The following is a 13205-nucleotide window of genomic DNA, read 5'->3' as shown; positions in this document are numbered from 1 at the left end:
TCCTCCTCTTTCTGGACCTCCTGCTGTTGTCTGTTCTGTCAGTGTTCTACCAAACATCAAGACTAAAACAGCTTGCTATAAAAATCAGTGCAGACACCCTGCAACCCTTCCCTCTTCAAAATCCTTTAGTCAAAGGGCAGTGCAGTTCCAAACTCCATACATATCCAAAGAGCTCTTTTATCCCAGAACCAAAAAGTAAGGATAAGAGATTCCCCACTCACCCAAAACACTTGCAGTAAAAGACGATTTAAATAACAACACGATATTGTGAATATTATAAAGCATGGATGGCACTAGAGCATAAAAAGACTCTGATCGCTCTGATAAATGTTCACGAAAAACAGCATCTCGGGTGAGCATTTCTGCTGAAAGTACCTCTGGAACAGGACAACAATGAGCTGAAGTGCAGTAACATATGTTAAGTATGCACAACTGACATTAAGGTATGTATATTTTACAATAGCAGTGTGGTAGACAGTTCTGCCAGCTTTCCTACAAACCAGCTCTGGTCAGAGACATATCAAGGTGTTGGTGTTCATCTGCTGCACCAAAAAAAAAAAAAAAAAAAGAAGTAGTCCTGGAATATTAAAACTAGTTGCCCGAGGCACAGAACAACTGTGGGATATCACAACTGCTGAAGAGCATCGATTATGGTCACATTGGAATCCTTGTATCATTTAGTCATCCAAAAGGCCTAAGCAGCATGGATTTTACGGCCCTTTCTTCAAGCAAATATTAATGCTCCAAACGACCATCCTGAGCCTTGCTGACAGTGAAAATCAGGAACCGTCACCCTAGCACATCGAAGTGAAATTTATTAACAGCCATACAAGCAGCAGACCTAAGCTGGTATGAAACCTGAGCTGGAACAAATTTGGTAAACCATGTTTATAGTTGATGTCAGCTCCTTTTCCAGGTCAGTGCATAAAAAAAATAAAGAAAGAACTCTAAACAAAAGAGGCAGGAGCATGACACATCTTCAGGATTGTTCATTCAAGTAAATATATGATGATCATTAACATGAACCACCACTTCACAAAACACAGCTCCATCTAGGCACACTGAGCTTCTCTTACATCTGGTTTACCAGTGTCCCACAGCACAAAAACTAGGAATGCTTTTCAGGCACACACCACAAAAACCCAAAAAGCATGAAATACAACCTCTTCAAAGAAATTAAGCTTTAGATGACTGAAACAGCACACACAACAAAACTTCAGATGATACTCTGTGAAGCTGCTGTTGTACTGAAGGATAAAATGGCAGTTTGACTAAAACAACTGAAAGCCCATTGCACTGGAGCTCCTTCTACAGTCTTTACTCCCCAAGCATAACAGCAAAACTGCCATCCCTGCTGGGACCTGCAGAAAGTACATTTTGATTCCTGCTATTTCTATCAAATGGAGCTTGCTGGTCAGTAGAGGACATCATAAAGATCAAAGAAGTGACAGAAGTCAGAAGGAAGACAAACCTGGTAACTAATCAGTGACATATGATCTCCTACTACAGAAACAAGCATTTGCTTGGTATGATTCTGAAGGCAAAAAAGGATTAAGTTAATCCAGTAGACACCTAGAGACAGTTGTTTAATACCAGCTCCAATCATGTTCTATACAAGGCCAAGAGAGTAATTCCAGCTACACAGACATTCTGCAAGCCAAATGAAATCACAGCAGCATCTGACTGCCTAGCACAGAGGAAGCAACGGACTGAACAAAGAAATGGCAGTAAACCAAAACCAAGACTTTACTAATCATAACGTGACACAGCTTCGTGGATCAGTTAATATTTCAGCAATAACTTCTGTAGTCACTGAATTACATTTGTCTTATGACATCAAGAGGATAAACCAGTTACATTAGAAGCACAATCTAGGAGTTAAAAGATTTTCCATGCCATAATATGCCATAATGGCCTAGGGAGCAGGATTTCTTTAAGTTTTCATTTTGTCTTGCACCAAAGCATAGAGTAAGAAGTCTGGCACATAAGTCTTGCCTTCTGAGAAAAAAGTGAACTTTACATATGGCCTCAAATCTTAGAATCATAGGATATCTCGAGGTGGAAGGGACCCATAAGGATTATCAGTCCAACTCCCTGCTCCTCGCAGGACTACTTCTCTTTTCCTGCACCACTTTAAAGTTTTAAGACTCACAATATGCACTATTTCGATTTCTTTGAAATATTATTGGATAGTTGGCAACAACTACAGGAGACCTACGTTGTCTTTCCCAGCCTTATGTTCTCTCCTACAACTCCCTGCAAATATTCAATACCTGTTCATTGTGCTCTTAGTCTTCCAAGAGGCTAACAAGAACAAAACCCACCAAATAAAAACCCTTCCATCCCCTATAATGTAAGAGTACCAAATTATTTAACCACTAAAGCATTACTTTATAGTGTTTATAGCTATTAAATATCCCTGCTCCCCGCCTCCCTATTTTCCCATTTGCATTACTAATAATGCTACTCCTCTGAGCTATCACTTTCACAGTATTTGAACCAGGCCAGAAGAGCAGAGTAGGACATGACAGCACTCTCGGGTGGTGCTCTCACTGTCTTTCTACATTTCAGGTACCATATGAGCTCTGTCACTGTTTACTGTTCCCTGCACTGTCAGTTGAAAACAGTTAACCAACGTCTAAACTATCCTGCTTGGCTGCTAAGAGTACACGTTCAGACAGCTCAAAAAGATCTTCTATTTATGTCTAAGCAGCTACGCTGCATGCCCACAGGCTACAAGGATGACACTTTTCTTAGTTTATCTGCTCTTCAATACCCTCAAAGCAAGCAAAAAACCAAGACTGTCACAAATGCAAGACACTTGGTAAGTAGCAACAATTTGGCAGATCTTTGACTTCTCAGAAGTGCCCTTTACTTAAAATGTTTACCACTTCACCTTACGATTTACTTGAGAAATGTGCTTTTGCAAGATTGGTTTACTATGGGATTCCAGAGTCACATTCAGACTGTTTAAGCATGCCTGTGGACTACTCTAGACTACCTGAAAATGCACTGGTGCAGAAAAGCTCCAATGAATGTCCTGTTGTCTCTGCTGGGATCCAATGAAAGACACACCAGTGAGGACAACTCTTTTGGACATCTATTCAGATCTAGCTAAACACAAAAATATGTACTAAATAATGAACTCTAAGAAATCAACAGTTTCAGGCTGCCAAATGATCTTAGAAATGGACACCTACACTCAGCTCAATTCAGCATGGTTAGAGATGTGTCGAACAACGAGTTTGTCAGCAGAAACTTCAACCCAAATAAAAACCAAAAAGACTGAACAAGCTATTCTATCCTATTTCTGCTGAAGTCAACAAGTAATCTGACCCATATTGAGGTTGCCCTGTGCAGGAACAAGGACGCATAGCAGCAAACAGTAATATAACCACTGTTAAAACCAGTCATGTGGGTAAAAAGCAAATTAAGTCTATTATAATGGAGTCCACACAGATACGACATCACTCCTACTGGAATTCACACCGGTCCACCAGAACAGCTCTTGGCTTGCCACATGTAAAGCGAGTTTGCAAAGCCAGCTAACCCTTAACCCCCACTGGTACACTGCTTTCCAAGTAAGGAATTCTTCAACAGCTGAAGGTTTTCAGGAATATGGACCAATTTTGAAATGGAAGTCCTTTTGAGCAGAAATACACTAAGAGCAGCTGTCCAACTGGAGCTGTGTGGGCATGTCTAGGTTGTCATTCTATACCACTCACGTCATCACTTGGGGGCAGCAGTGAGGCATCCTCACTCCAGGAAGAGGGGGGCGTAGCTTCAGGTGGAATGGTAGGGTGGCTCCAGTTTGTCATTGGTTTTCATTGTCTTGGACTTGTGAAAGGAGAGTGGGTGCAGATGACTTGTTTGCCATTGTTTCTGTTTTCATTGTCCTGGGCTTGGTGGAAAGACACTGGTGCAGACACTTCTGTCCGCCATTTCCTTCTCTGTCTTGAGAGCTGCGTGGCTCAGGCTGTGGTGCGGTCTCATTGAGCAAAACTTGGTGAGCATTTCTGCATGTTATCACCCTCTTTTATATACTGTTATTAGTATTGTTGCTGACAGTGTTCATTTTCTTATCTCATTGCTGTTTTCAAGTAAGTTGTTCTTATTTCAACTCGGAATCTCTGCCTTTGTCTCAATCTCACTGGTGGGCTGTGTGGGGGTGTGGAAGGGAGCAGCTGAGGGAGGCTTAATTTTTCCAGCTGGGTTTAAACCAAGAAAGGGTTCAAATGTTTTTGCCATGTTATTAATACCTGAAGTGAAGGCTAGCAGAGACTGCAGTCCACCCTTTCCTACTCTTTTTTTAATCCTTTTTTTAGCATATGGAAGCAACACATCCTCTCAATAACCATAACACGTTTCTCATTTATTTATTAAAAAGTACTGACATAATAAAGAGGGGCTAGCCAAAGCCAGAAAGAAGGATTCTACTATGGAAGAAACCTTGGCTTTTTGTTCTTCTTTAATTTTTAAGAAAATATTTTAAACTATTCTTCCTTTCTATGTTATTTTTAACTTTAGATTACCAGAGGCAAACTGCAGTCTAATGTACTGTTAATGGAACAGATAAAATACCTGAAAGTACTTAATGGTACCGCTAATAGATATGAAAAAAACTCCAGTGAGTAAAGGAACAGTTTAAGAAAAGATATTCAGAAGACATTACATAAAGTGACACTAAAAATCTCCTTTTTTTCACCTCTCAACACTTTCTTATTAAAGATCTTATTTCAATAATCTAAATACAATGATATTTCCAGCCCACAGCTAATAATATTTCACAATGCCCTTCCACATAAATTTTTTATGCCTCCCAAAAGTGTGGACACACACAATTCCTCCCTGTGAAACATTCAGGAAAACATTTCAAAGTACAGAGTTATGAGGAACAAACTACCCCAGGGACAAAAGTGTCTGTATTTTTATGATGGAAAAAGAAATAATTATTTTTAAAAATGGAGTTTTGAAATATTCAAGCTGATGGATTGTATAGCCCAAGCAGAGATGAACCAGCTGCACACACTATTCAAAATGCCAGTGAGACAGTTTCATCACAGATGTTATTTAGCAACATGCAAATACTACTGCACAATACAATTTGAAGCGCAACTGTCTTCTGAATTCAAATCACTGGTTACCCACCTAAACTGAATCAAGTAATTTCTTAACAACCACACATCTCTAAAAATCACACTCTTACCTTCCTCGGTTTCTACTGGTTGCTGGGATAGAATTTTAAGAAGAACTGGATTTTTCCATACTCCTTCCCTTGTGATATCCACCAATATTTGGAGGTTGTTATTCCCAAATTCCAGTAAAGCATCATGTGAATCCTATAAAATGTTAAAAAAAGTCATTAAAAGTCTTTGCTAAAAATTAAGCCAATGTAATTTTACATTATGTATCCTATTATTTCACTTTATTCTAATAGTTTCACACCATTCCTCTCTGTCATTACTGCTTTGACATGTTTGCACTGGGATTTTAATAGTCCAATGTCCTGTCACTTCTCTAATCCTACAGCGAAACTTCCCAATTTCAGACTACTGAGTTGACTGAAATGGCTTAACTCAAAAAGCCTATTCTGCAGTTGTAACTCTTTTGCAATTTTTATGTTTCTCCATGTACATGTCTATAAAATTACAGGAATTATTGTATAAAAGACAAAGGACGATTCTGTAGCAAAGCATATAGTGCTATTGAAGAACCTGTAATGAAGGCTAAATAGTTTTCAAAGTGAGTAACAAAATGCTGAGAGTGTAAAATTATATATTTAGTGTTAACACTAAAGATGAGCCAGTCAATTCACCTCTCCAAGAATCATGAAAGCCACCACTCATTAGCTGAAAAAAAAAAGGGGGGGAAGCAATGCAGTGGGAGACTTCATCATTAAGATGAATACATCCTTCTACTGGATACAGAAATGCTATTTCCTTAGAAACTAATCCAGGTCTAGTGCATTTCTGGTCCTAGTCTTGATGCTGTGAAGGCTGACCCAGAGACCCTCCACACTTAGCAGGTCTCCATCTGAACTTTACCCATCGAACTTCTATACATATTGCTCAGAGTGATCAGGGCCCTACCACTTTGAATTCTGGAAATCTAAAGAGTGAAGGAGGAAGAAAAAAAGGACATTACACAGGGAAAGAAGTCTAGAGCCTAATGCAGAAAAGAAAGCAACTGGAAATAGACTCCAGCTACTTCATATCCCTAGTAGGGAAACCGATCTGGGGTGACCTGAAGAATTAAAATATCACCACGCAGAATTTCCTAACACTGACAAATTGAAGCCAACTAATTGTAAGCAATACACCTTTAGTAAAAATGCTTCTCACAACAGATCTTAAGTTCAGTATGTGGCAATGCCCCCTACTTCTGTTGAGTTGTGTTTAAAGTTGTCTGCACTCTTAACACTATTATTAAACTCAGGTTTTCTTTCAATAGCCTCTGTTGTATCCTCTAGAGATACTGGAATCAATTCCATGTTCTGAATGATCAGAATTAAATGGAGTTAATATTATGACCACTGGGAATACCAGAGTAACCAAAGAGCTCATGGGCTTTCAAAACACAGCAGTGAACTGCTTCACACGCTCCAAGACAAAAGACGTATGTTTTTCAAGTTCCTGAGTTACCTTCTACAACCAAGGGAATCTGTCATGAAAATGTCCAAGATTTTCCTATTAACCATTCACAGTAAAAGGCATCTTTGCATTTAATGATTAGATGTCCCTTAATAAATCAGATATTTATGTTCAATATCCAATATCAGATGCTAATTTCAGAACATCCTCACTTTTTTAATATAACAATCTATTTTATTTATTATACTGCAGTGAACTGTACTCCATAAATCTCTGCACAGGAGAACCTGCATTTAACTCTTGGGCAAAGCATTGCCCCACTAAAGAATGAAGCTTTACTCCCAGTAAAAGATTCACAAGGGGAAAATTACATTCTTGTAGTGAAGGGTTCATTTACATTGATCCACAGCCATCTCAATTTTTTTAAAGGATTCCTCTCTAACTATGAAACCATCCTATCAGACATGCTACTTAGAAAATCCCAAATTAAAGTGAAGCACAGTCAATACAGAATTCTTCCCTCCTCACTCCCCCATTACACATAGTCTGCTCAAAGTATCCCATAGCGTACTTGTGTACTATATGTAATAAACTCAAGTATTAGTGTACCACTGAAGCCTACATCCAGAAGCAAGTTCATACAGATCCACTCATTCCTTGGACAGTCTGTCAGTTTCTACAATAGAAAATTTTGTGTATGGACCTCTTCAGAGAGCCTGAGCATACAGATGACTTTGGGGCACTCTTTCATCAAGCTGAGAACACAGGCAAAGTTAGAAGAACATCGTTCCCAGCAAGTACCAAGTGAAGATTCCAACAACCCAAAGGGAACCATGAAAAAATGTATATACTCCTACAAAGCTCATTATAGCAGACACATTACTGCTTACTCATCTAGCACACAATAAATTGTGAAATTCTAGAGGGTGAGCAAGAACACTGGGCAGTGTTCTGCAACACGGGTGTTAAGTATCTGCAGGAAATCTCAGAAGCAGCCAGGGAAGTCAAGAAAAAGTAATGCATATTTTGTATTTTTTTTGTAAGCTGATAAAGTATCACCAAATGTATCCCTGATTCCAGAAATGGGTATTACTGTACCCCATACCTAGGCTAATCTTCCTACATTAGTCATGACATTAAAGTAACATGATATCCTGACTCATCTTTAAACAAACAGGATTTCCAGCTATAACCAGCCTTTAAGGTAATAGGCCAGAGGGAAAAGGAGAGAGGAAACAAAGCAAATTATCAGTCGTCACTGTTAAAGTCCTATCTAACCATTCGCCACATTCAGCAGCTAATCAGACTCCAGGTTTCATAAGGTTTGGTGCTTGAGAGGGAGGGACTTGGATGTGGGATATTGCAGAGAAGCTGCTAAGGCTTGCCCTCAGGTTATCACTACTTGCTGCTTGCACACCTGGACACTAGTTACACCACAGACTTCGAGGAAATACAAGGCTCTCAAGCCAAGCTGAAGGACATGTGCATCCATCTGGTTTTCTTCACTTTGCTGAGGAAAGGAAGAGCCAAGGAAAGTGAGAGAACAGCTCAACAGGACAGGACATTAAGTAACAGAGGACACTGAAGAGGCTGAGGTACTCAGTAACCTTGCTCAAGTCTTCCTGTTAAGATCTGCACTCTGGCCTTCCTGGTCCCTGTCACCAGTGGCAGAGCTGGAAGCGGGGAAGAGGCATGAATCAGCACAACAGAGATGTTAAGATAATCACATTAGCATCCATAGTACCAAACAGAAGCCAAGGGTGTCAATGGAGATTATGGATGTCACTGCAAGTCCTCTACTAGGCTCTGTAAGGTCACAGCCACTGGGGGAAGGTTTCTGGTGACTTAGGAAATCACGAAGAGTGAGAAACCCTGGGGAACTACAGGTCAGTCAGCATAAGCTGTCCCCAGAAAGAATACAGGACATATTCTCCTGGAAACCACATCCAGTAGTCTGACCACCTTCTGTCATAACAGGTTGCAGATTACATTAGTCACACTCAGAAAGTCTTATGACAGTCTCCCATAGTATCTTTAAAAACAAATTGTTAAAATAAGGAAAAGTGGACAAAATGCAGGTGAAAAAACAGCTCAACTTGGAAGGCTCGTGACAACTGTACAAAACCCAACAGGCAGCTGTCTCCCAGTAGTGCTTCTCAGGGGTCAACCGTGAGCTGATACTTATAACACCTTTATTGTCTGAATAATGAGACAAAGACATTCTCTGCCAGCCCACAGGCCATACAAAACTGGGAGAGCAACTGACAACAGAGGGCAGGGTGGCCATTAAGACATTCAACAGGCTGCAGAACTTCACTGACAGGGACTCACTGAAGCTCAACACAAGCAACTGCAAAGAGTTGCTCCTGGCACAACCCCAAGTATCAGTACAGGCTAGTGATCAGCTTGCTAGGTTCCAGTTTGGCACCACAGGTCTCTAGGGTCTGTGATTTAACTGCAGGTCAGCAGTGAGCCCTTACTGCAAACAAGGTTAGCTGTGCTGAACAGTCCCAAACAGAATATAACCAGGAGGTTCATGAAGGGTTTATTCCCTTTAGGCACTTTTGAAACTCCACTGGAGCATAACACACAGTTTGCCCTGTACAACTCATTTACCATAGTGGAGCATGGCCAGCAAAGACCACCATCTTCAGAAGAGAGGCTGAAGAGGAAAATCTAAGACCTGTCTTTCTCTTCATTATATTCCCCGGAAGGGAGTTAGAGTTGGACTCTGTCTAGCGAGGGAGTCACATGAAGGGAAATTCTTTAAGTGTGTGTGGGAGAAATGTTTCAATGTTTAAACACTCTCACTTTGAAAGGTCTACCTGAAGTTTGTGCATCTTCCATTTCTTAGAAACACTTAACACTTAGTGGGGCAGGACTCAAGTAACCTGATTCAAGACAGTCCTTACTCTGAGTGAAGAGGTGGATCAGGTAACTGAGCTTCCTTCCAGCCCCAGCTACCTCATGACTCTGCCACAATAGATACCTTCAGGGGACTACAGATTCAAAGCAGTCACTAGACCTACTGAATGGAAGTCAGTGCTTCTGCCCTGCCCGAGTACTACTCTGATTGCAAGAACAAAATCAAACTAAGATCAGAAGTGAGTGAAAAAGCACACATTAGGAGTTCTTTCCAAACGTAGAACCATAGTGCAGGCTTCCACCTTCTAAGGAGCACCAAAGTTAAAAAGTCTCATAGCTGAATGCAACAATCAAGCAGTTTTGATAACTTTAACCATCTCACCTTCCTTAGCTTTACTCAAGATTTTCTATAAATATTTCCCCAAGGTTGATTTTATTTTAGATAACTGCTGTAACTGTGCTCCAATTCTTAGCTCCTAGCATACTTGCTAACTGAAACCAGATGTTAAAGACTAAGCTACTCCTAAAAGTGACTATAAAGAAAGTAAAACTAGTGAGTGAGTTATCAGTGAGACTACTCCAAAAATCAGTTGCTGATATTAGTAGAAGAGTTGGTGCTAACTGGTAGATGCAAAGATAGCAAAGTATGATGACTGATTTCTGTCCTTGAGCCTGAAATGTCACTCACAAGGTCAAAGGGAAAAAAAAGTCATTTTGGAGGTCACAGCTGGACCCTGAATTACATGTTCTTGACCAGAGCTCAAACTGCTGTTAGCTAACAGCACTGAGAGACTGACACATGAGGTACAACACATTAAGGTCTCAGGCTGTGTTTAACCATTTGAGAACATCACTTAAGCAATCCTTACACTCACACAGCTGTTCCTCCTCTCAAGTCTCTGCTTCCTGTGCAAGCTGGATCAGTAAACCAAACTCACCAGAGAGAGCCTCAGGGGAGGAGTGGGGTTTTTTGTTTTGTTTTGATAAAATTAAAGCATGATCAATTCCCCACTTCACACTGAGCTAAATGGCATGCCAATAGAATCAGGCAGGCGAATGATACACTTAGCGCTTAAGTCCGTGCTGCTGCCAAAAGATGCTCAAGTGTAGCCTCAGGACAGCTTTAAAAATGTCAGTGGAAAATAACAAACTGATCTAAACCTATATCCATGAAATATCTAACCACAGTCCAATTTCCATAAGTGGCAGTTATGATCCTGTACGAAGTCTATGTATATTATTTTATCCTCAGATCTGGAGGATTAAAAAAACAGTTACAGGTGTGCAGGTAGAGGGGATACTGGATCTTACCTACAAAATCAATAGAAGCTCATTCTGACAACCCCTACTTTTGGCCTTTACCAACTACATGGCACACAGAATTAAGTCTTTTCAATACAACAGGTTGCCACTGTGCATTCTCCTCCCTCACACTAATGTTAGAGCATTAACCTCTACCAGTCTCAAGAGTAGATCAGGGTAAAGACTAAGTCCAAAAAACCATCAGCATTTAAGAGCCTATGCATTCAAACTTCACCTAGAAGACTGAACTCAGTGAGCTTTACTGAGCTCTGTAAAGGCATCCAGTACAGGTGTTATACCTTGGGGAAGGGTGGAACTATCAATCAAAGTACTGACAAGCTAGAAGCCTCAGAAACAGCCAGAGCAGCCCACTTATCTGCCACCACCACCAGAATGATGTAGCTGACCAAAAAAAAAAAAAATTCATACAACTTGGACATGGGTCAGGTACCACTACTGAAAAGACTACTGTCCCTCAGATTATGACATTCTGTGATCCAGACATCGAACACAGACAATGTCTTCCCAACAGCATCTCTTCCCTAATCTGAGGGTTTCAGGACACAGTACAGAGCCAGCAGAGCCCGGTCCAATTATAAGGATCATTCACATTTTAGGGCTGAAAGAACCTCAGAAGGTGAGAAAGAAGGGGCTTATTATAGAAGTAAACTGATTTGCTGAGTCAGCACTGTGTTTGACATTCAGGGTACCAATACCAAAATACCAAATATGAAATTCACCAACATACATAAGTAACTAACTACTGCCAGTACACTTCCTTTATAGATGCTTACCTGAACTTTATTGGACCTACTGAAGAATAAAAGGCTAATATTAATAGGAATATTTGTGAAAATCTATTTTGAATACATAAAAAATCTCTGAATAAATCTAATGCAACATTTAAGAACATAGATCTCATTAAGCTAGGACACCACCATAGACAGGCCCAGGACATAAAATATTTCATTCCAGATGAAGTCAGGACAGGATAATACAGTAAGAGCCTATGGACAATGTTCAGAAGACATTGGAACACGTGATTGAAGACATCAAGATTCTCCAATCCTGGCAATTTAAAGCAATCAGCACCTCCTACAATATCACAAAAGTTTGTGGCTTATGATCAGCCTCAAATCACAACTTTTCTAAAGAAAGCATTCATGCTTTTTTGTAAGGTTTGAAGGGAACCCTGTGCCCCAATCCATATTCAATAATCATAATGATATATCTCTCTTCTCACTAAGGTCATCTTTGAATGTGTAGTTTTATCTTCCTCAACCGACCAGACTATATCCATTCCCACAGTATCTCTCCACTGAGTTCCTCCCCTAGATTAACTGAGTTTACTTGTATCAAGAGCCCTGTTTTAATTCTGCCCCAATCTTTTCAATCATATTTGACAGCATTTCCCCAGCTGCATCTGCATCCTTTTGCTCGCTGCCACTGTATAAATCTATGCTAAGACTCCTGCCATATAATCTCACATCTTGTTTTCATTTTGCACAGGTTTCCTCTGGTCTTGATTAGAGATAAGGAAAACTGGACTCATGAGGCTGCAGGACATAACTGCTGTTATTTAGGATAACAGAACAAACAGCTTCAGGACACCAAATAGAGCTTTTGATAGTATTTTGTATATTAAGCTGGACATCAGTGACACTCCACTTTCAGGTCTAGGACAGTCCCCACACCTTGCTGCTTCGAAATGCAAGCCCTTACCTTTCACACTCCTGGAACGAAAAGTTATTTGAAGTTTCACCAACTCTCACAACCTGTGCAGATCGTTACAGAGCAACAATTACTGCAGGTAGATCTGAAAAATACCTCTGTTCCACATTAGGAGTTATAGTCCTCAGAAGCCACATTTGTCCCTTTTGATAGGAAAGCAATAAGCACATTTACATCCATCAGTCTGGGGCAAGTACTAACATAATTTTGCAGTGCCTTACTACTGGATTTGCCTGAAGATTTGCACATTAACATGGTCACAGACTTCAAACCTACAAGACAGCCTACGAGTGATTCATGTCTGAAGGTTTCTCTTGCTCTCTGTATGACTGCATATTCCTTCTCTGATGACAAGTGAGTTCCTATTATATTCAGGACAGAGTACAAATGTTCTCATTCTCTTATTTCTGCCAGAGTGCTACTTCAAAATCTCATTAGAAGCACCTCTTTGTAAAAGTCCACAAATCTCTTCAGCAAGGTTTCAGAACACCATGTTTAATCAGCTAACTATCTGAACTACAGGGACATTAAGTGAGCGCTAAACTTGGAAGTCATAGCTTCAAAAGGTCACTACGAAAATCAAGTATATATTACTACATCTGGCAGTGGCCTTAGTTCTAAAGGTTGATGTGAGAGATCTGGGCTTGCGTCACCCTTTGTAGAATCCCAGAAGATAAGGGGCTCATGTGTATGTCTCCAACACCAGTAGCTGGCTGC

General features: G+C 40.3%; 1 protein-coding gene across 2 annotated transcripts in view; it reads right to left on the bottom strand.

Annotated features, from left to right (window-relative positions):
* Positions 1 to 13205, bottom strand: part of RLF (RLF zinc finger) — a 50239-nt gene that overhangs the window by 23094 nt on the left and 13940 nt on the right. For both annotated transcript variants that reach the window (XM_032709963.1, XM_032709964.1), the window contains exon 4: positions 5207 to 5339. In XM_032709963.1, coding sequence (XP_032565854.1) covers positions 5207 to 5339 — 133 coding nt within the window. The remainder of the gene's footprint in view (positions 1 to 5206; positions 5340 to 13205) is intronic.

Source organism: Chiroxiphia lanceolata, chromosome 24, assembly GCF_009829145.1.
Source record: "Chiroxiphia lanceolata isolate bChiLan1 chromosome 24, bChiLan1.pri, whole genome shotgun sequence".
NCBI classification, from domain to species: Eukaryota; Metazoa; Chordata; class Aves; order Passeriformes; family Pipridae; genus Chiroxiphia; species Chiroxiphia lanceolata.
This window is presented reverse-complemented; position numbering and strand designations above follow the sequence as displayed.